Source organism: Danio rerio, chromosome 19, assembly GCF_052040795.2.
Source record: "Danio rerio strain M-AB ecotype USA chromosome 19, GRCz13ab, whole genome shotgun sequence".
NCBI classification, from domain to species: domain Eukaryota; kingdom Metazoa; phylum Chordata; class Actinopteri; order Cypriniformes; family Danionidae; genus Danio; species Danio rerio.
In genome coordinates this window covers 31933262-31955263 of record NC_141039.2, presented here as the reverse complement: position 1 = coordinate 31955263, position 22002 = coordinate 31933262, and the positions used below count along the sequence as shown (strand labels likewise).

Genomic DNA, 22002 nt, shown 5'->3' with positions numbered 1-22002 from the left:
AAAAATAAATAGAAAATTAGGGGCATAGCTGAAAAAGGTGCACTTTTTCAGAAAAAAAGAAGCACCCCTTTCAACAGGCTGGCAACAGGCCTGTAGTGGAATTATTATAAAGTGGCACCCATTAACTTATTAGAGTGGATGAAGAGAAAAAGTGCTAAAAATAATAATTTATAAGTAATTCCCAAGTATGCCCGAGAATAAAATTTTAGGCAAAAAGAAAAAGAACTTTGCCAAAGAATACAACTTTTTTTATTATAAAAAATTTAAAAAAAAAGTTTTATTATACTTTGACCACAAAATAAGATATTTTGAAAAAATGCTGAATACTGGTTGTCATTGACATTTATAGAAAAAATATCTTGCTGCGTTCAACAGAAGAAACTTTGGAACAAGTGAAAAGTAGGCCAAATAACAACAGATTTCTTATTATTGTCTCTTTAGCACACGTCACCAATAACAGGAAAGGACTTTAGTTAAAATAAAAGCGCACAAAAAAAAGTTCAGAAACCCAGCAAAAAGTGCAACTTTGCCCCAAAATCACCACTGCAAGTCTTCAATGCGACACACGATGGCGCTACAAGACAAGATTTCATTCTACAACATCGAGCGAGAAATGCACTGTATAGCTGCCATAAAAAACAATCGGAAAAAAGAGGAATATGACAATAAGTTTTAATCAGCAATGAAATGCTGTTTAATTAAAGTACCAGTATCAGACATTTAATTGATTATATGTAGACCTATGATTTTGCAAATAAAAAAAGTGAATGATTCGAGTGAATGATCTTTTGTTAAGCAAATCTTTGTTAAACCAAATCGTCATAGGGTAAGTAAAACGTAAAATAAATTAAGATATTAGCATTCAGGAATGCAATTATTTACAGGCTAAGTGTACCTGTCTACAGCTTTATATATATATAACACAGGTTAGCTATTCTATACACTAAGCTATTGTATATAAACATTACAAAAGTTAAAAGGTTTTTGCTATTTGTCAGGAATTTGCAATAGAGAATATTTTTTTCTGGTTTCCTTTTTTTAACAGGTAAAATAGTTTATGAATGCATGTCTATAAACATGAAGATGTTTTGAAGAACTTCACCTGTGAAGAATGACAAACACAAGGTATCAGCATCTGTAGGTAACCAACATTTATTTACCATTATCAACTTTACAATAAAACCAGTAACATCTTTAAACATTAGCAAAATAAAGAACAAAATTGGTCAAATGTATTTACAGAGACCAAAAAGCAGATCAAGGCTCACATTTAACACATAACAACTCTGCTTCTTTTTAAAACTTCAAATGTGAACATAGCAAGCTCAAATGTGTTTTTATTTCGTTTTATTTTTTTTTCTTAAAGCCAAGATGAAAATTAAAATGCGATTTCAAACAAACAAGACAAAGCCTTCTGGATATTTAAAATGGTTCTCTATACACCACAAAATACTTAAATTTGGGTTAAAATATAGGAATGTAGAAAGTTGGCAAGTCTTTTTCGATTTCCTTTTTTTTAACAGTCATTATATGTGGTGATGTTTATCTTGCACAATTCATCAATATAGTCGCATCTATTCGGTGGTGGGCTTGAAAGATGCTTCTCCTTGATCCTCAACTCACTCTTGTGCTGACATCCCGCTTCCAAGAGGTTTCGGCCTTCGCTCGGAATTCCAGATCTTTAAGCCATTATCAGGGAAGTGAACTAGTGAATCTAGTTTGTCATTTGTTATTAATCTTGAAGAAAGTGGCACAAGGAGTCTTTTTCACATACATGTGTATATATACATATACATATATCCATGTATATATACATATGTATACATATACACATATATATAAATATATATTTTTTTCTTGGAAAAACAGTTCACAAAGTCCTTTGTGAAGTACAATCACTCCTTCTGTTCAGATGGTGCAGGTGTTGAGTTGGTCTCCTCTGTTTGTTTCGTGGCCTCTACAGCAGGTGCAGCAGCCTCTTCCTTTGCAGCAGCAGGCTCCTCAGCCTTGGCTGCAGGCTCCTCGGCCTTGGGGGTTTCAACAGGGGCAGCGGGTGTCTCCTCGGCCTTGGCCTCCTCCTCTTTCTTCTCCTCAGTGGCTGCTCCATTCTCCTCTGGCTTCTCTTCGGTAGCTGGAGCAGCAGCAGCGGCCTCTTCCTTCACCTCAGCATTCTTCTTGCTCTTCTTCAGTGAGATACCCTTGAATTTGAAGGAGTTCTTCAGGGAGAACTTCTTCTTCTTCTTCTTGGGGGTCTCCTTGGTGGCCTCGCCCTCAGGTTTGGCAGCCTCTCCCTCAGCGGCAGGCGCTGGTTCGATGGCGTCGCCGGCTCCAGCCTCAGATTCCTTAGCTGCTTCTGCAGAACCGTTGGTGGTGGCAGCATCTCCCTCTGCCTTGGCAGAGACATCACCATTGGTCTTAACATGACCGTTCTCCTGAAAAAAGAAAAAACAAAATTGGAATTCAGCATAATGAATCAGAAGGCAAAATGGATGATTATTTACTACGAGTTTACTACTTTTGCATAAGCTCTAGGGCATTCCTTCAATCGTCGACGGACACATCAGTGACCCGTCACGTAAATAATGCATGTCTTCGAGGTGACGCCTTGCAATGCCGCGCAGCACCAAGCGAGGGCGATAGAGCATCGCAGAACACCACACACAATGCGAAGCGAGACGCAGCTTTGGAACAAAAGACGGAGATCGAGCGAAGCACGATGGAGAATTTCATTGAGCTTCATTCACCGCTTATCCATCGACGAACAAATAACCACAAACGGCGATTTGAAAGAGGTAACGTAAAATATTAGCACCCTCATTGATAAGAACGGGGTTTAGTCACACAAAAACCCCAAAAGCTTGACCAACTGTAGACACTCGCCCCAATGTCTAGACTTTAAACCCCGGTGCGTCTGGAAATGAATACTCCACGCGCTTCCCCACAGACAAAAATACAACTAAAAAAATCGATGAAAATCCGACCAAATATTTACGAAATTAAATGTTTCAAATGAAAAGAGAGAAATCTGTTAACACTTAATTAGTAAACCGAAACATGAAACTATCCATTGTATACAATACTATCAAGTTTTAACCCGAAAATGAAAAAAATGACAAAAACAACACTTCCAAAATACCAGTTACATCCATTTCTCCCCAGATAGATCGCAACCCCCTGCTGCTGTTAACCCATGCATAGTGAATACGTGCAGCATCCTCCTACACTGGCATTAATGGAGATCGCATGGCAACAACACCGACCGTATCCAAACGACAAAACCAATTTCAACGACAGAAATGAATCGAAAACGTGTAGCAAAAACAATCTGTTTTCAACGCAAAACAGAAAACCGTGTATCAACAGCCTAATGGGATTGTCCTGAATGAAACCATTCGACGTGACATTATAAATAAGACAATGAATAAAATGGTTTGCTTTTGTTTCATTCCCTTTTCCAAGTAAAATCACCGTCTGCTCGCCACACTTAGAGAGCTGGTTAAATCGCAGACGGTGGTTTGCAACTCTCGCTGAAGCACTTGTTGGTCAGATGTGGGTGTGTCGCAGATGGAGAGATGAATTACCTGTCCGTTAGTCTTGACGGCAGCCGGGTCAGCAGCGGCGGCTTTCCCCTCCACAGCCACTCCTCCCTTTGATGCCTGGGATCCCATTATACTAAATGTGGTTTTAAAGTAAATTAAAAAGAACTCAAATTCAGGTGAGTGGAAAAAAAATTAATCCAGACCAATGGGCGTAACGTGCATCCAAATGCGCGAGGAAAGTTGCTGTTTTTTTCCTTCAGAAGGAAAACTTGAGATGATCCACTCTTGTCTTCCACCCGTGAGCGTCGACTCGACCTACTACTACCAGTTCCAGTCCTACAGCGCTTCAAGATAACCCGAAGCCCCGCCCTTGGGCGTGTCACGGTAACGCGAACCAATCTGAAGCACGACCCCGCCCTCCATGTCCCGCCTCTGTTGATTCCACATTAGCTTCATAGAAATAGAAAATGGCAACGAACTGGAAAGAAGAAGGGAACCAACGGGGTGACTTGTTGAATTCCCTGTTACTAAGAGCAATGGGGTTACAGTTTACTTGAACCCATTGAACTACACACTAGAATACAAGCATTTAAGGCTTGTCTGTGGTGAATGTGCCCTGTCGTTCAATATATGCAGCTCACTGTGCTCAAGACAACAGTGGCATTTAATAATAATGATTAATAGCAGGGCATAATTTACACTCTTATCTGATAAACAACTTATATGCTTCGTTAAACTTTTTATATACAGTTGAAGTCAGAATTATTAGCCCCTCATTTCTAATAACTGATTTATTTTAACTTTCCCATGATGATAGTAAATCGTATTTTGCTAGATAGTTTTCAAGACACTTCTATACAGCTTTAGGTGACATTTAAAGGCTTAACTAGGTTAATTAGGTTAACTAGGAAGGTTAGGGTAATTAGGCAAGTTATTGTATAATGATGGTTTGTTCTGTAGATTATCAAAAACATACATTGCTTAAAGGTGCTAATAATTTTGACCTTAAAATTGTTTTAAAAAATCAATAACTGATTCTATTCCAGCCGAAATAAAACAAATGAGACTTTATCGAGAAGAAAAAATATTATCAGACATACTGTGAAAATGTCCTTGCTCTGTTAAACATCATTTGTAAAATATTTTTAAAAAGAAATAAATAATTCAAAGGGGGCAATAATTCTGACTGTATGTAGGCTACTCTGAAGATTGAATTTTTTAAAGTGTCGTACACGATTTGAGTAATATTTACTTCTGTGTATTGTTAATATTATATATATATAATGGTAATTTGTACAAAATCGGTGCTACTGATGCATGCGCACGTTTTAGTGTGTCAAAAATTGATGCTTGTAAAAGAGATTTTAATTATTTATTTATTTGTAAATTTAAATTTGTTATATAATGATATATAATGAATTGCATAGACTGAAAACAATAGGCATCATTGTCTGTAAACAATAGCAAAGATGTGATTAACAATTGGAACTAAACTAGGCCAGAGTTAACAACATTGCCCACATTAATAAGTGACAGATGCATTGGCTCCAGACTATCATGAAGTCTCGCCCAACCTTTATCATTAAGAAAAGATACGGAAGACACATCTCCTGCCTTTTGATAAGATGTTTTTTGATCTATATATGAGTTTATGATTGCTTGCATTTGATCATTTGCTTTTAGTATGAGAATAGACCTGTGACCCAATTTGTGGCCACAATCTTTCAGTTGTTTACTGTTTCTCGCTGATGATAATCAACTTTAAGTGCCACCAATAATTTCCTCTGATATAATTTACAACATATAAATCATTATCTAAATTTTTATTTTCATCTTCCTCCTTTACTCCTCTTTTTTCCCCTCTCTTTGGCCTTGTCAAATGACATAAAGTCTAAACTGTTTGTAAAGGAATGCAAAGCATGCGAACGCTCCAGAAGAATGTTTCACCGCATCTGCATCTCGCCACTTTCTCAGAATGTCCAGAACCTTAGGGAGGGGGAATAGGGCAGAATACGGTTTTTGTGTGTCAGATGAGAGAATGTAATGAATAAGCTCATATAGTGAAACAGTCTCCTCTTTTTCTCCTGGGAGAGAGTTGGGGGTTGGGTGTGATGGAGTGAAGCGAAGGAGGGGGGAGATTTCTTGTGCCCGGAGCTTTTGTGATGTGGTTCATTTTCTTGATGACGGGTCAGGACACATCACCTCATCATCCATGCGTCAGACTCTCGCTTTCCTAATGGCTGAAAGGCCCTTATTGTCGTCGGATCATTCGAAAGTTGGAGGGAAGGGTCAATGGCCGGCGTCCTCCACAGTGAGGCCTGCAGTTCACACCTTTCATCCAGTGGACAGTCTTCCTTTGGCCTGGTGTTTCAATGCCTGTGGAGCCGCACGACCAGACAACATCTCGCACATGAATGTTAATGGGTGTGTTGATATGCCAATGATAATGGACATCAGATTGGGCAGGGCAGGTGAGAACGAGTTTTCAGTCTCTATGACTGTTTTGGCCACAGCAGGGAGTGATAGAGGAGGATGGTGATAGTGTGAATGTGTTGGGGGTTGGTTGCCCTACAGCATGATGAACCTGACTGAAACTAGATGCTGACTTTACCGAGTCCAGGCCAGGGAATTTTGCCAAGGAAAGAATAAATGACACATTGAAGTCTCATAGAATTGTTCTCAACCAGAGCAGAGTTTTCTGGTAAGCTTGGTGGTTACCAGTGTGACCTTTAGGTCAAGTGAGCAGAGTTCACATTCCTCTGATTTTCACAGATTCCCCTTAGTGCCTTTAAAAGTATTCTGAGCTGATGTGCTGCCCATCTCATTGGTCATATCTCAATATTGCTCAGAATTTTTGCAAAAAGGAAAAATTCTATGCACCAACAGAACAATACGTAATAATTTAATCGCAGCAGTTATTCTACATTGCAGTTGTATTTTTGCTGGTGTATTTTTTTATCTTAACATGCATTTATTTGCTTAAATCTAAATAATGTAACTGTCAAATAATATTTAAACAATATTGAAATAATAAAACAATATATAAAAAACTCACGGACACATATTTATATTTTTTTGAGTATATTATAATCAGTAGAAATAAAAAAAATATTAAAATGTGGCTAAAATGATTATTAATTATTAAAAATATATAAATCTTTTGTAATTTTAGTTTTTTTTTTTGCTTAAAAAATGAATGCATCTATGTTAAATATAAATATAGATTCTTTTATGTAAAAATGGCAAATACAATATTAACAACTCATATTCACTAATTTGTTATCAATAATAACTAAATAACTATGATACCAACATGATCTCTTTTTTTCAGACGAGTATATGGGACATTCTACCTGAAACGTACATTATCTGTCCCTGAAATAAGAACATAAATACAGCCAATAAAAGGTATTTCATCCCAAAAATGTCTAAAATGCACCAACGGCTAATTTCTGTGAGTTGTTTGATAGAGGAATCTGTCTTTCATTTGGTTCTCAGATTTTTTTTCCTTATTAAAAACACTTTACAAGTGTACAAACTCTGTCATTGTCCTTTTTCTCAGCCCAATCGAACCTAACTTTAATAGTTTTGTTATGCTAAAAACTATTATTTAAAAAAAAATACTTCAGAAATACTTCACAATTTATTAAAACATAAAATTTTTAATAAATTACCCAAAATACTACAAATATTTACAGTTGATGTCAGAATTATTAAACCCCCTGAATTATTGGCCCCCCTGTTTATTTTTTCCCCAATTTCTGTTAAACGGAGAGAAGATTTTTTTCAACACATTTCTAAACATGATAGTTTTAATAACTCATCTCTATTAACTGATTTTTTTTGTCTTTGCCATGATGACAGTAAATAATATTTGATTAGATGTTTTTCAAGACACTTCTATACAGCTTAAAGTGACATTTAAAGGCTTAACTAGGCTCATTAGGTTATAGGCAGGTTAGGGTAATTAAGCAAGTCATTGTATAATGATGGTTTGTTCTGTTGACTATCAAAAACAAATATAAAAAAAAATCAAAAGGGGTTTAAAAATTCTGATTTTAACTGTAATACAAATAAATTTACAATTGTCTCCATGTTTCGGACAGTCCTGTCACATTTGCATTAACTTTAACATGTATTCAAAAGGCGGCAACACAAAAGCTCCAAAAATGCAGATTTGTTTTTTTCAGGCTGATAGAGGGCGTTTAACGTTTCGAGCAAACAGCTCTTCATCAGTGTTCATCACAATAAGTTGCTTTTTTTTGTACACTTCCGGATCACATGATCTCCCATATTAGCTCACAAGAAAAATAGGAAAAATACATCTTTATAAATTAGATATTTAAAACAAAAATACAGAAACAAACGCTAATATTACTTTACAAAATTAAGAAAGCATAACTGAATTTAACAAGGAAATACAATAAAATAAACAAAACAACAAAATATAGCCAAAAAACTTTTACCCAAGCACACAGAGCACCCAGTTAAAGTGATGCGCGTGCTTCTGTATATTTTCTCATTAAATATAAGATGCAATGTGTGCAATACACATTTAAGACTATGACACAGAAGTGACATAATTTGATGGAGTAGCTTACAGTGATCAAGGATGTATTTTATCATTGAATTGTATGATTTTATGCTTGTTTTTGTATGATTTTGTGAGGACAACAAGCTTAAGTCATATTTTTTATAAGTGAAAATGTACATTTCTGTTATAATGCCCCATATCCTAAACCATAACACAGTGATTTGTAAAATTCTTGAGCAAAGATAAAGATTGTATAAATGTACTTTTAATAAATTACTTGATTTATTTTTCATAGACTGTAAATGAATCCCACTTTGCTCTTAAAGTTTCATTCTGAGGTGCTGTTGAAACATCTGAATGACGTCTCACTTCTGGGAGTCAACAGACAGGCAAGAACTCCAAGACTAGCCTAAGAAAAAGACTTTTAAGCAATGTAATAAAATATTTAAGTTTTGATACACACTATTAGCCACAAAAAGCATCACAAATCCATATTTTGCCCTGCAGTCTACATAGATGAACCTCTTTATGCTTAAACCCTGCAATTTCCTTTGGTTCCTACATCTATTAAACCTCCATTTAGATTCGACATAGAGCTTGTGGAAAAAAGCGACTCCGTCCATAGAGACAGATGCAACTATAGATGTCCATGAGACATCAGCTAAACAACAGCACGCTCTGAGGAGCATGTGAGCTCTAGCGTGTGATCGGTTTGAGCCATGATAATTATATAGGTTGTGTTATTTTGTGTGGGACCACCGGCATGACTCAGCAGAAGCCGCCGCACTCAGGGTCTCCTCAGGGTGTGAGAGGCAAGAGCTATGAGACTGAGTGCACTTTTAAACTTTATACTCAGCTGTCTGGAAGAGAAGTCAGCACATGCTGTTGCTCCAGTGTCCTCTGAGCAAACTTCGCCCCCGATGGAAGTGAGAGCACGGGGGAGGACATCAAGGGGCGGTGCGTGACCCACTCCAAACTCTCTATCTATTTCTGATGCTTAATAGCATATCTCTCTCACTCTCTCACCCTCATTCTCTCTCTCAGATATGGCCTTGGGGCAGTTGACTGGTTTCTGCTATACTCAACTTGGGGCATCTTATCTCTTTCTTGTTTTTTTCTTCACAACACTCAATGGCCCTTTTTGTTTGCTTGGCCAGATTTCATGCCTGAACACAGAGTGAGATTTATATCCTCAAAAGGCCCTATTGTTCTCCATTCAGAAGGCAACTGATGAGCATCACAAGCTGGGATGAGGGGAGGGAAGGGAGAGAGAGCGAGAATCAGAGAGATGCAACAATGTATTTCTCAATAAATCGATGCATCACAAATTACTCACTCAATACCGTTTCACATTGACAACTTTCCACAAACAACCCTTTTTCCTCTTCATATTAACCAAAAGCTTTGACTAAACAGTTTTGCCAACTGTGAAATTTCTGTGTTACAGAATAATTATGCTGTTCTAGTATGTCTAATCTTATTTTGGTGGTGATGGTTTCAGTCAGTTTTCACACTAGGTAACTTACCCAGTGCTGGAAAGAGCACTGAAAAATCACACTCCAGTAAATGGACCATTCCTTGCCCCAAAATGTGCAAGTAGATTAAAAGTATCTGTTTTAAATATTCCTCAAAATATGAGTGAAAAAGTAGCCCTTTTAAAAGTACTCAAGAGTAGTGAGTATTACACTGTAAAAAGTTGATGTTTACATAAAGTTTGTGCAGGGATGTGTAAACGTAGCTTTCTGTAGTGCAGTTAGTGATCTTTCTATATTTGTTCGTCCTTCCAACCTGCCATTGTTTGTTCAGTCTGTCCTTCATTCATTCGTTGTTCCTTCTATCATTTGTTGGTTCCTTCCTTCGTTCCTCCCTTCATTTGTTCACTCATTAATTTTTTGGTTCTTTCATATTTTTGTTCCTACCCTTATTGGGTTCTTAGTTCATTAATTTCTTCCTTAGTTTGTTCAGTCCTTCCTTGAATTCTTTCTTCATTCCTCCCTTCATTTGTTCATATTTTTGTTCCTTCCTTCGTTAGGTCATTTGTTCATTCATTCATTTGTTCCTTCCTTCCTTTCTTTCTTTCTTTCTTTCTTTCTTTCTTTCTTTCTTTCTTTCTTTCTTTCTTTCTTTCTTTTCTAGCTTGTTCAGTCCTTCCTTAAAATCTTTCCTTCCTTCATTTGGTCCTTTCTTCATTCCTTCCCTCATTCATTTGTTGGTTCATTCATATTTTTGTTCCTTCCTTCATTAGGTCCTTTGTTCAATCATTCTTTCTTTCCTTCTTTCCTTAGTTTGTTCAGTCCTTCCTTGAATCCTTCCTTCATTCATTCTTTCTTTCATTCATTTACTTTTATTTTTCATATTCATATTCTTCATTCAATAGATCCTTTGTTCATTAATAAATTAATGAACAATCATTCCTCCCTTCATTTGTTCTTTCATTTATTTGTTCATTTGTTCATATTTTTGTTTCTTCCTTCATTAGATCATTCATTCAATTAATTGTTCGTTCGTTCGTTCATTCCTTCCTTAGTTTGGTCTTCCTTAGGTCCTTTGTTTATTCATTAATTTGTTTGTTCATTTGTTTCTTCCTACCTTAGTTTGTTCAGTCCTTCTCTGAATCCTTACTTCATTCACTCACTCATTCATTTGTTGGTTCAATCATATTGTTTATCATTAGGTCCTTTGTTCCTTCCTTCCTTAGTTTGTTCAGTCCTTCCTTGAATCCTTCCTTCATTAATTTCTTCCTTCATTTATTTTTGGACATTTTTAATGCTTCCAAAAGGATTGCTACATTTATAAAGCATTCATGTCTTGAGGTTGTTCAGTATGATGCGATTTAATTTCTATGTGCGATTTGATCAGACAGGAATCGCAGGACCAACTTTTCTACAGAAATAAAAGGTACACAAACTGTCACTGGGCTGGCACCTTTTCAAAAGGTACACATTTGTACTTGAAGGGTCCATGTTGGTAACTCAAAAGTATAAATTAGTACCTAGATACTTTTGTACTTTTTAAGTACTAATATTAGGTACTAGTACCAATAAGGTCTTAATATGGACCTTTTAGGTACCACCCCAGTGACAGCTTGCGTACCTTAATTTCTGAGAGTGTACTTTAGCCAATCACCATATAGAAGAAAGAAATAAAGTAGTGACTGCAGGTTAAAGGAAAATAGTGGAGTAAAAGTACCGATACAGCACTAAAAATGTAATCAAGGGAAATTAAAAGTACACATTTTTAAAACGACTTAGGAAATTACAATTCTTGAGAAAAACTACTCAATTATAGTAGTTGGAGTAATTGTAATTTGTTACTTTAGACCACTGCTTTAACTCATTAAATGCACACTGCTAGCATCCAAAACATCGTTGCTTTAATCTGGTTAGTCATCGATCAGTTAGGCGTGATAAGAATCTCCAGAGACAATAGTAGCATATGGCATTGCTTTTTAAGAGACAGATGTTCAACTCAGGCTAAGATGAAGGCAAGAAAATAATCTTGACTTTAGCTTTGAGCCTTAGTGTGCTGGAGGGTCAATAGGCCAGAGAGGTCACTCAGCTCAGGGACGTTTTCTTAGATGTTTCGCATAAGGCCTGACCGGCATGTCACGATAATAAACTATCTGGTCTGAAAACAAAGTTTAGAGAACTGCATTGCACACGGGCCCTCTGTGAAGATCTAGACTCTCCAGGTCATGATCTTTTGCCATTTTATCATGTAAAGAGTTTTGTGATCAATTACAACGCACTAATTTTGACATATAATCCATCACATGCACTAATAAGCGGCAAAGCAATCGGGGAACAGGACATTTTAGTCAAACGTTTACTCACCCTTGTGTTATTACATATTAGGTGAATGTCTTTAGGTGTTTTGGGCTAGTTTGTAGATTGTATGAACAAAATCAAAAAATAAATATTTAAAAAATAAAATATATACAATTGATTTATGTTTGCAATTACATTAAACTATAGTATATAAAAAAATTTATATATACAAAACCAGTCAAACATTTGGGGTCAGTAGGATTTTTAAACGTTTTAAAATAAGCTTCTCCTGCTCACCAAGACTGCATTTATTTAATTAAAAATACAGTACAAATGATAAAATTGTGAAATGTTATTGTACTATAAAATAACTATTCAAAAGTACTTTAGAATTTTATTTAATATTTTATTCCAGCGATTTTAAAGATAATTTTTTAGCTTTAGAACTCCTGTCTTCAGAGTCACATGATCCTTCGGAAATCACTCTTAATATTTTTTTTATTATCATTATTATCACACACACACACACACACACACACACACACACACACACACACACACACACACACACACACACACGTATATATATTTTACATTTACATTTTCACCATTTTCAAATTGGTAACTTTCTGTGCAATGTGACTGTTTATTTTCATGGCAAAATGTATTTTAGCGGCCTGAACATGCATATTTTTGACAATAACAAACAACAAAAAATGCTGTATAAGCTAAAAAATACCTAAGATTTTATAAAGATCATGTGCATACACTGTAAAAAAATCGTGGTTGCCTTAAATTTTTAAGCAGAATCAAATTAACCTTATGAGTCCATTTAATTTAATTTATGTTAAACTGACTTAAAACAGCTTGCATAACTTCTAAATTAAGTAGGAACATGATTAATTTAGTGTAAAAAGTTACAATGACCTGAAAACATATGCTGTCAGGTAGGGCTGCGGAATAATCAAAATCGAATTGCAATCGCAATTTTAAATGTTGCGATTAGCTAATCGTAAAAGGCTGCAATATGAAATATCAATACAATTTAACTTCCCCTGCCCAGAACAAATGCGTGACCTCTGTCTTACTAGCCAACTGAGAGAGCACACTTTCGTTCTGCCCAATCGTCTGCATTAATAGACTAATTATTATCAAAGAAAAACAGCACATCGGTAATAAACTAATTGATCATAGAATTTTTTTTTACAGTGTACGTCGAATGTGTTTAGTAGTCTTTTAAAAGAAAATATTCAACAGCCACACAGAAATGGTGGACTCCATTCTCAAAATGTGCGACATTACCAACATAATTCAGAATCTGTTGTTGTTTTTATCAGATCAGTGTGAATAGAGATCATTGCAATTTAGTATATTGCTGTCAAGTAGATGTACCCTCAGGGATACTTCCAGTTTGCAGTTATTTGTGAAATTTACATGCAATTTCACAGTAAACATCATTTCAAAGTAAACCCTGAAAAAAAAAGATTTTATTCCACTATATTGATGCTTTTGAATGTTTCACTTACGTAAGAAACATTCTTAAATATATAAATAATACATATTTTGGTGAAGGATTCCTTTTAAGCCTGGAATTTTCACCAACAATATTGGTAAAGTCCCTAAGCCAGGGACTTATTCCATTAAACATTCCCTTTCAAAAGATATAGGTAGATTTCAGTGCTCCAGCACTTGGTCATTTTTAGTTCCACATTTACACTGACCCTGGAAAACACCTGCTCTGCCCACACATATAATAAGAAGCATTTGTGATGTCACGGAAGCTATTGATACCTGTGTTTGCAAACTAACTAGCACGTGGTTTAAAAACCTAGGTGTTTTCAATGTTGTGACATAGAAAGCTCTGGGGAATCCCTCAGTTGAGTTCATTATTGCAACATTTACTATCAGAGCGTGACTTACACTTTTGCTTTGTCACATCAGCCCCTTGTCAGCTTCCGCTTTTACTTTCCCTTTTTTGTGTAACTTCACCATGACAGGCTGCATCAGCAGTATCTGGGAAATTCCAGAGGGCAAATTCCAGCGAATATGCCAATTAGCCATTAAACAGAGTGAGATCAAATTTACACGGGCATTTCTGCTTCAGTAAGTACCAAGCTATTCATTGAGCGGAAGGTCCTATATTACATTAGAGGCGACTGTTGACCATCTAATGGTGTTTACTTCATATTTGCGCGCTCGTTCCACAAGACCCGAACGTTCCTTGATAAATCCGCTGTTTATACCACCTAAAAAAGGTGGATTTGTTATTTTTTAAATGTTATTATCTGCCACCTACCGCATATTATCCTGACCAATAAGAAGTCTCACAATGGTCCTCATGTGCTTTTAGAATGGAGACATTGCGGAGTCTGTCTTAGTGCAATCTCCAAATGAGAAAAATGGTTTGTTTACCACATGGAGGAGTGATACTGTGAATTGAATTACGTCTCTGCTCAAGCTGTCTGTGTGTTGTGAACAGATGCACGTCTTTCACATGCTGCTGATCTCTGGCCCCCTTCACACCTGGTTTTTGGTGATTGGATCAGATAATCGGATTTAAATACATTAAAAGGCAGGTCACAGTGCATGGCAATCGAGTCACTAAAAGCTCATACAGTGGTGGGCAGGGATGATTCGGACCATGTTAATACAAAAAAAAGTTTTTGTTACATGCATGTAACTAGTGATTAAACATTACGAAAAAAAAAAAAACCCGTGATCTGCATTTCCTGTGTTTGAATCTTTAGTGGCCCTTTATTTTATTTCTTGCAAAAATGTGTGAACCACATTACAGTGAAGCAATATAATATTCAGGAAGTTGGTATTTTGAGTTACATTGTAAAAAAAAAAAAAAGATATGATTATTAAGTGATGACAAAATGTTACTTTCCTTTGGCTTAGTCCCTAATTTATCAGGGGGTCACTATAGTGGAATGAACCACCAATTACTCTGGCATATATATATATAACTTCTACTTGATCATTTGACATCAGAAGTGGCTTATATGAAAAGCAAAGGCCTCTAGATTATGCTTATTTTACCAAAATAAAATATGATCATGCATTGATTTTTAATTATTTAATTCAAACAGTAAGGTCTGACTTAAAGTCTTGTCACTTAACAGAAATAATGTACAGTATATAAAGTCATGGTGCAGTGGAAAAATAATTCATATTGTGTATGACTCCCATGAGCTTGGAGGACTGCATCCATACTTCTCTGCAATGACTCAAATAACTTATTAATAAAGTAATCTGGAATGGCAAAGAAGGACTCCCTGAGTTCATCAAGATTCTTTGGATTCATCTTCAATGCCTCCTCCTTCATCTTACCCCAGACATGCTCAATAATGTTCATGTCTGGTGACTGGGTTGGCCCGTCCTGGAGACCCTTGACCTTGTTTGCTTTTAGGAACTTTGATGTGGAGGCTGTAGTATGAGAAGAATTGTTATCCTGCTATATATATCCTGCTATATAATATATATATATATATTAATATATATTAATATATATATATATATATATTAATGTTTAGGAATTATGATTTTGGCCCAAACTAATTTGATTATTCTGGATGGAATGTAATTTTATCAAGCCTTTTTTTATGGATGCACAATGCTGAATTATTACTACTACTACGGCTAAAAATTTAATTTCTGACTGCATTGAGTATTCTGTATTAATTGAAATATTGTTTATGATGTCAGGCTTAGAAATTATTTAAAAATACACAATAGAAAAAAGTTATATCTTTATCTTTATAACTTTATTTTATAAAGTTAATAAATAATTATTATTCGAACAGTTTTGTACATGATAATGATTTATTCATATTAAAATAGAGCCACCCAAGTGCTGTGTTACATTATGTTGTGTGTATGAGGTTGTGGCTTGAAATTGAATGTGTTACTACAACAGAACTCTGGAATATCCATATACTTTCCAGATAAAATATAAATGCTAATGCCAGGTTCTCCCTGTCAGAAACCTCAGAAACCTCTGGTTTCACCCATCACATGAAACCACTGTATTCACAGTAATTCTGAGAACTGCAATTCTCCCTGTGTATAGACGCTGCCATGAATACCCTGAGGCTAGAGATTGATACAAGGAGCACAATGCAGACACAGGTGAGTCGGGAGATAACATGCAGGCCAGCCGGTGTGTTCCAGCCACTGCCATTTTGATGGACAGCGTGCTGAATGAGTTTAGGAGCACAGGCCAACCACCTTCCAAATCCACATGCCTTAAAAAAAATCTCTATCCACCTTTTGACCATAACCTTTCTGCCTGTTGTCATAGCTTTACTCCACTCCCCCATTTTCGCTCTGTTTTTTCTCTCAGCTGCTCATCTAGTACTGGATATAGGAAAAGAAAGAGAAACGTGAGGACGTGGGCTAAATCACATGTATCTAAAGGTTATTTTTATTTTACTGCGTGGGGCAGAGCAGCCCCCTACACACACATTCACCCACACACACATACACACAAGCATATGAGGAAGTGAATGAGCCATCATAGGAAACACATCCGCATTCAGTAGACACATCTGATGAAAGATGGTTTACATAACAAATGTGTTTTAGCTTTACAGAAATGAGCTCAAAATACTGGGGTTCAGTATTGGTTAGGGATTTTTTTGTATTAAAGTTTAAGTTTAGTAATTTAAACAGATTCAATGTGTATCTAGACTAGCAACTACTAACAGCATATACTGTAAGAAACACACTATAGTAAAATATCAAAACCATGCAAGTAATACATTAGCAATTACACACTAAAGACAATCCACTGATTTTCTACAGCCACCAAAATCACCCTAGATATGCCTAAGCAACCACCTAAAGCACCCTGGCTATGCCTTAACAACCACATAGAACACCCTAGAAATGGCCTATCACCTAAAGCACTCTAGTCAACTCTCACTGGTTGTCCACTGAAGCTAAGCGGGGCCGTGCCTGGTCAGTACCTGAATGGGAGACCAGATGGGAAATCTTGGTTGTTGCCGGAAGTTGTATCAGTGAGATCAGCAGGGGGCACTCAACCTGCGGTCTGTGTGGGTCCTAACGTCCCAGTATATTGATGGGGACTATATACTGCTCATTGAGCACTGTCTTTCGGATGAGACGTTAATCCGAGGACCTAACTCTTTGTGGTCGTTAAAAATCCCAGGATCTCCTGGGAGTAGGGGTTTAAACCTATCCAAAAATGCCCATGGCCTCCAAACCATCCCCATCTTATAACTGGCTTCATTCCTCTCCACCATTCAGCTGGTGTGTGGTGTGCAGTCTGGCGCAATTTGGTGGATGCTGCACACTGGTGGTGGATGAGGGGAGATTCCCCCCAATTGTGTAAAAGCGCTTTGTGTTTGCAAAAAATTGCTATATAAATGTAAATAATTATTATTATTATACTTATTATTATACTTAGTAATGCTTAGTAACCAGTATGAGAACATTTTTGTAACTCCCACAATCAACACAAAACATCTTATTAATGCCCTAAAGCACATAAAAAATGCCCTGGTAATGTCTTAGGCCCCGTTTACACTAGTGCGTTTTAGTTTGAAAACGCATAAGTTTTGCTACGGTTACGCCATCCGTCCACACTACGCCGGAGTTCTCGAGCGCCGAAAACGGAGCTTTTTGAATACGCTGGAAAGGCCGTTTTCATTTTAAAACGCTGCTGCTCCGTCTCAGTGTGGATGGGGAAAGACGGAGACATCTGAAAACGGAGGCGGGGCTGCCGACGTTCGCCTATCTGATTGGGGCTTTTCCTGAATATTAAGTAGCCTAACACACACAGTTCAGTCTCGCATCATCTCCTTGTAAGTTCAGACTTCGCAAGTTTGATCAAGGCTGCAGTCTCCCCCTTCTCAGTTTGATATGGAAAACATACCGAGGACACGGGTAAATCTTCAAAGGGAACAGTGTACTTTATAACTTCATTCACATCACCCTGGTTGTTTCACTTTCTCAACAATAAAATGTAAACATGATTTAAGGAACTGCCTATTTTCTTTTTAATATTAGCAACTTAACAGACAGCAGAAATGTTGAGGCGGCATATATGAGCGTTATCGTCACTGTGTGGATATTTATAACAAAACGGAGCCGATAACACCTGCCTCCTTTCAATTTCAGTGAAAATACGAAACGCACCCTCTCTTTTGCTGAATATCAGTTTTAATAATCGATAATTTTAAAAGTATAACATACAATAAGTTTATACATTGTAGGAAATAAAGGCAAGCGATCAGTCAATGTACCTGGATTAATCATTAACTTATCTTTGCGCTTAACCAAAACATGTTACCCGTGAACAAGTAACTTAATAGATTCCAATGACCAAAGTCATTGGCCTATGTCGTTAGATAAAGACAACAACATGAATGAAATATCACGTTTAGCAAATATAGCGAGATTAGATCCAGCGGGAGATGCTTGATGAGCAGTGCGACAAGCAGAGCTCTCATCTGGGTAGAAATGCTGGAGCGCTTGCCCGAGAGTGTGTGTGTGGTCACGTGATGTGCGTTTTCAACGTTTTTGTGTGGACGGAGAGCTGTTCAGAAACGCTGGGTAAAACGCGAGTGTGGACGCGGATCGTTTTCATTCTACAACGCCGTTTTAAAACTAAAACGCACTAGTGTAAACGGGGCCTTAAAGGGCCATGAAACCCCCTCGTTTCAGCAGGGTGTTTTCACACCTCTTCTTTGGAAAAAGTCAGAAAAGTGGGCGTGTCCAGCTCTGTTTAGGGAGGAGTGTCGGAGGAACTAAAGTGGGATGGTGTGGGAGTGTCGATTTGGGCACGCGCGAGTTTCAGAGTCAAAATACACACACACACACATACATACAGGAGAATGTGATGGTGTTTAACCTACATGGACATCTGTAGTCGAATTATTAGCCAAATTATTAAATGGTGGACTTTAACTGCAGTTTGGCTCTTTCATTCAGGGAATTCATTCATGCCCCTCGCGACACATGAGATATTTGATTCGAGGAGCTGCTCTAAGCGTGTATTTTGCATGCAATGTTTTATACCGCACGGCGAATGAGATAAAAAAACCCTCTGCATTTCTCAGAAACTTAGATGCACACGGCAGGTAGTGTCAGAAAGCCGCGCGTGTTATTCCGGTCACTAAATGCGGTAAAAACCCTACACGAGGTTAAAGTTTGGTTGTGGTGCTAACGTGTTTACACTCTGTGCAATAGTTTGTTAGATACGAACAAACTGAATAAACAAAGAGCACTGGTCGCTCACTTACCAAATCTGTAGAGACAGGACAATCACCAGCAACTAGAGCCGCGTCTTTATGAAGAGAATACTACAAACGATTCCAAATCCCAGCGTTTGCAGATGAGAACAGCTCTCAGGTAAACAATAATCCTCCTTAGACACGTAAGTTATTGTTGTCGCGCGTCGCGTACACTGTAATCCACACGTGAGTCTGAGCTCTCACAGAGAGAAAATGAAAACGAAACTTAACTGCAGCAAACTATAAAAGCAACACTTCACGCTTGTTTTGCCAACACAACGTGGCGTCTCTGTCCTGAAAACACGGTGATAGTAATGAATATTAATGAAGTTGCAAAATGGAGCGCGCTGATTGGTTTGACCCAAGCCTTACTCATGCATTAATGCAACACACTGTAAGACGTAATAAGACTCACTCAGGCACAGACGCCCAGTCTGCACGCTGGAATACAACGCTATTATGTCATGACCGTGACGCAGCTTCAAAAATTCGTTTCAAACAGGAAGTACGAATTTGCTTAAAATAACGCAAAAACAACCAATTTACACTTTTTAGTGAAATATAGGTGTCCTAATAGTGTTTTTAGCAGTGTGGGACACATATACGACTGTCAACAGCTCAAAAAATGTGTTTTGGTGTTTCGTAACCCTTTAATAACTAGCAATACACTCGCAAGTGCCTAGAGCACAGTAGTGGCCCTGTACCCTTTTCACACCCTAAACCCTTACAGCTTTCACATGCTTTCAGTGCCTCTGTGATAGTTGAATAGAGTTTTTTACACTGTGTTTAAAAGAAATTGAGCATCAATGACACATGACTGGCGCAAAAAGGACACTAGCAAGCACCGTTCTAAAAGATATAATGATGAATTGGACACTATGGTCAGCCATTTTAAGGCTGGAAGATTGCATGTGCACATGAACTCTGCTATTAGAGACAGGGAAATTAAGGCCCTAGCAATAACTGAAACACTGAAATAATGCCTTTACAACTACTTAGCACAAAACAGAAACTCTATTTCCCTATACCATTCTCCAAAAACTGAGTAATAATGCCTTAGCTAACCACATTAGAATGATCCTGATCATCCTATCAACCAGACAGAAATGTGCTAGAACAGTGGTTCTCAAACTGTGGTACGCGGGCTTACTTCTAGTGGTACGTGGAGGAATCGCTGAGTAATGAAAGAAAACTTATATACCATTTTAATCCTTTGATGCGTACAATAACACAGATGTGATCAGCATGGGCTGTTCTCTAAAGCCTATACGATCAATGCACTGTGCTTAGAATGTTTACTTTAGCGCATTGTGTCATTAGCTGCTAAAAAGCAATCCTATTGGTGTAAAACTAAAGAAAGAGGTGCATGTCGCTTGCAGAGCAGATAGGTGCTACAGCAGTGGTCCCCAACCCCCGAGCCACAGACTGACATCGGTCTGTGGATCAATTGGTATAGGGCTGCACAAGAAATTATTAATTATTTACGTTTTATTTATTATCTGAGTTAGAACGATCTTTTATTTTGAAACCACCATATTCTCTTATTACATCTGGGTCACTTGAGCTAAAAAAAATTAAAATCCACAGGCTTGCAAAATGAGTAACAACTGCCAACGAATGGATCTGCAACCCATTTGTCAACAAATCAGGTGAATCCAGCATGTCTGTGCAAGAAGAAGATCAACTGCTGTAGATTGCAATTGATGTTAAAATATTGTGTCATTTCCATGTGCAAGTTCGTTATTTATAATAAAGGAGCAAGCAGCGTGGTGCACTCATGTATTCCAGATGTAACCGCGCCGGTCCTACACCACCAAACTCACTCCGAGCTGGGATCGAATCGGCGACCTTCCGCATGGGAGTTGGTTGCTTTAAAAAAGAGGCTAAAGACCATGGCCTCTAGCATCCGTGACTAGAGCACCTTTAGAGGTCAGAGGAGTGGAGCACCTTTAGAGGTCAGACGAGTGGGGTTTACCTGGACTAGCTGGCCTCCGTTACACTCAACCCCCTAAACCTCACTCCCATACAAGTCACGGCACCAATGTAACACCCACCAGTCCTACATCACTCAATCCGCTCCGAGCTGGAATCGAACCAGCGACCCTACGCATGGGAGTCGGTTACTCTATCAAGGAGGCTAAAGACCATGGCTTCTAGCATCTGTCACTAGAGCACCTTTACAGGTAAAAAGAGCGTGGTTTAGCACAGCACTTACTAGCTAGCCTCCGTTACACAGGCGTACTCAGTTAAAACATCTTAACTTTTTTAGAATGCTACACCGCGAGTCACGTGACAAGAACCAACTGATCAGCTTCATATTTTGTATGGAATATAATTTTGTTAGACTAATGCTCTCAGAAAAACACAGAACACCCAAACACTGCAGTGCTTTTAAATTTTCTCTTCTAATAAAACTTGTATCAGAGTGCAGCAATGTTTTGTCAGCTTGACATCCTCTGAGAAAAAAATGGGTTCCCTAGCAATCTACATACAAGTTAAGGTTTAGATTTGAAAAAGTTTGACAAATATGTCATATGTACATGCAACATGTATTTAAAAATTTATCTAAAATTGTATAATATGTAGGGCTGTCAAAATTAGCGTCTTAATGCATGTGATTGTTTTGAATTATTTAAAGCATAAAAAAAATTGAGCAAATAATGCAGTTGCTTTTTTTTTCCTGTTGTGGCCGACGTGTTCAGGGCCGGCGCGTCCTTAGAGGGGGACTAAGCGGCCACCTTGGGCAGCAGAATAGTGAGCAAACTCCCTGGTCCTCACTTTCATCCACTACATTCACCCCCTCCCTCACAGTCCTCACTTTGATCCGCGAACCGGTCACTTTCTTTATAATTTTCGAGTTGAGGGCGGCGTGATTGCTGTTTGCCTAGAGCACCAGTTTAGCT

General features: G+C 37.6%; 1 protein-coding gene and 2 long non-coding RNA genes across 5 annotated transcripts in view; 1 reads left to right on the top strand and 2 right to left on the bottom strand.

Annotated features, from left to right (window-relative positions):
• The window catches only part of LOC147832587 (uncharacterized), a 348986-nt gene that overhangs the window by 5926 nt on the left and 321058 nt on the right, over positions 1-22002 (bottom strand). For 2 of the 3 annotated variants that reach the window (XR_015516908.1, XR_015516917.1), the window contains exon 7: positions 7702-9317. The exons of the other annotated variant lie outside the window; for it this stretch is intronic. This is a non-coding gene — a long non-coding RNA (uncharacterized LOC147832587). Of the gene's footprint in view, positions 1-7701; positions 9318-22002 lie in introns of those variants that run through there. 3 annotated transcript variants of the gene reach the window in all.
• Positions 1137-3843, bottom strand: marcksl1b (MARCKS-like 1b). Its single transcript, NM_213223.1, has 2 exons — positions 3582-3843; positions 1137-2432 (listed from the first exon to the last, which is right to left on the bottom strand). The coding sequence occupies exons 1-2, from the start codon at positions 3666-3668 to the stop codon at positions 1896-1898; spliced, it is 624 nt and encodes a 207-aa protein (NP_998388.1). The 5' UTR covers positions 3669-3843; the 3' UTR covers positions 1137-1895.
• The window catches only part of LOC141379120 (uncharacterized), a 49174-nt gene continuing 29857 nt past the window's right edge, over positions 2686-22002 (top strand). Inside the window, exons 1-2 of the long non-coding RNA XR_015516972.1 lie at positions 2686-2792; positions 15913-15971. This is a non-coding gene — a long non-coding RNA (uncharacterized LOC141379120). The remainder of the gene's footprint in view (positions 2793-15912; positions 15972-22002) is intronic.